This window comes from Taudactylus pleione, unplaced genomic scaffold (genome assembly GCF_031769625.1).
Source record: "Taudactylus pleione unplaced genomic scaffold, aTauple2 ptg000286l, whole genome shotgun sequence".
In the NCBI taxonomy this organism is placed as follows: Eukaryota; Metazoa; Chordata; class Amphibia; order Anura; family Myobatrachidae; genus Taudactylus; species Taudactylus pleione.
The window spans coordinates 2,442,863-2,444,405 of NW_028284688.1; the positions used below are offsets into that span (position 1 = coordinate 2,442,863).

The window sequence follows — 1,543 nt, forward strand, 5'->3', positions numbered from 1 at the left end:
TGTTTTATAATTATAATAAGATAATTACAGTAAGTTGGTGGAGAGTGACAGTGCTTATCTAAAGTGTTACCACCTCTTACTGTCATCCACATGTCACTTCATAGTGTTTATTTGAATTTATAGGCATTGTATCTATTTTAATTTAGTGAAGATACTATGTTTACAAATTACAATGTAGGTGATTTCATTTTCAGGTTTTACAATTTAATAACCAACATTAATAAACAAATTGCTTAATAACAATATCACTAAGATCCTTTTCCATTTTATTTTACAGAATGCCTTGGAAAAATAACACAGATCTAATGGAATTTATTCTTCTTGGACTTTCCAGTGATTCCCGGGCACAAGTTATTCTTTTCTATGTCTTCCTGCTTGTGTATATGATAATATTAATGGGAAATATTTCCATCATTATTCTCATCCTGACTGATGCAAACCTTCACACACCGATGTATTTCTTCCTTTGCAACCTCTCATTTCTGGATCTCTGCTATTCATCTTCCACTGTGCCGAGGATGCTGAAAGATTTGATGTCAGTAAAGAAAACTATATCTTATGCTGAGTGTGCAGCACAAATGTATATTTCTCTCTCCTTAGGGGTAACAGAGTGTGTTCTGCTTGCTATTATGGCTTATGACCGTTATGTAGCTATATGTTGTCCATTACATTATACTACATTCATGAGTAAAGTGGTTTGTGTGAGATTAGCCATGGGTACATGGATATGTGGGTTTCTTCAAACTATTCCCTTTGTTACTCTTACACTTTATGTAAATCGTTGTAACAATAATGAAATTAATAATTTTGTTTGTGAAGTGCCAGGAGTATTATCACTGGGCTGTGGAAATATTTTGGTTATTGAATGTATTATTTTTGCTGCTTGTGTGATTATTCTTATGATACCAGTGACATTTATTGTAATATCTTATTTTAAAATAATTTTAAGCATTTTAAAAATGAAATCTGCAGCTGGGCAGCAGAAAGCTTTCTCCACCTGTGGGTCTCACATGATGGTTGTGACAATGTTTTATGGCACAGCTATGGCTGCCTACATGAAACCTAGGTCAAGCTCTCTAGCAGGTACAGACAAAATTATTGCTATTTTTTATGTTATTATTACTCCAATGCTGAATCCTTTGATTTATACACTTAGGAATAAAGATGTAAATGCAGCCTTTCTAAAATTAAAAAATAGAAATGGCAAGTCTATTTTATAATACTTCTAACTAAGCACTTGATTCTGTTTGTCAATGTAGATGTAGACATTTATTTTATTTTTATATTTCAAAATCAAAACAACCAAATCTATGGTTTATACTAGAGATTTGCAATTGTAAAGCACAATGGAATATACTGTGCTTTATAAGATAATAATAATAATAATAATAATAATAATAATAATAATAATAATAATAATAATAATAATAATAATAATAATAATAATAAATGGACCTCCGTATGTTGGTTTGATTCTAAGACCATTCTTAAATATCATGGACACTTAGAGTCATCTACAGTTAATTATAGTATGACCAAATCA

General features: G+C 30.5%; 1 protein-coding gene across 1 annotated transcript; it reads left to right on the forward strand.

The window, feature by feature from the left end:
* Positions 1–278: 278 nt before the first annotated feature.
* Positions 279–1,220, forward strand: LOC148511999 (olfactory receptor 5AR1-like). The gene has a single exon (XM_088482387.1). It carries the CDS (start codon positions 279–281, stop codon positions 1,218–1,220), a length of 942 nt encoding a protein of 313 aa, XP_088338513.1.
* Positions 1,221–1,543: the final 323 nt, after the last annotated feature.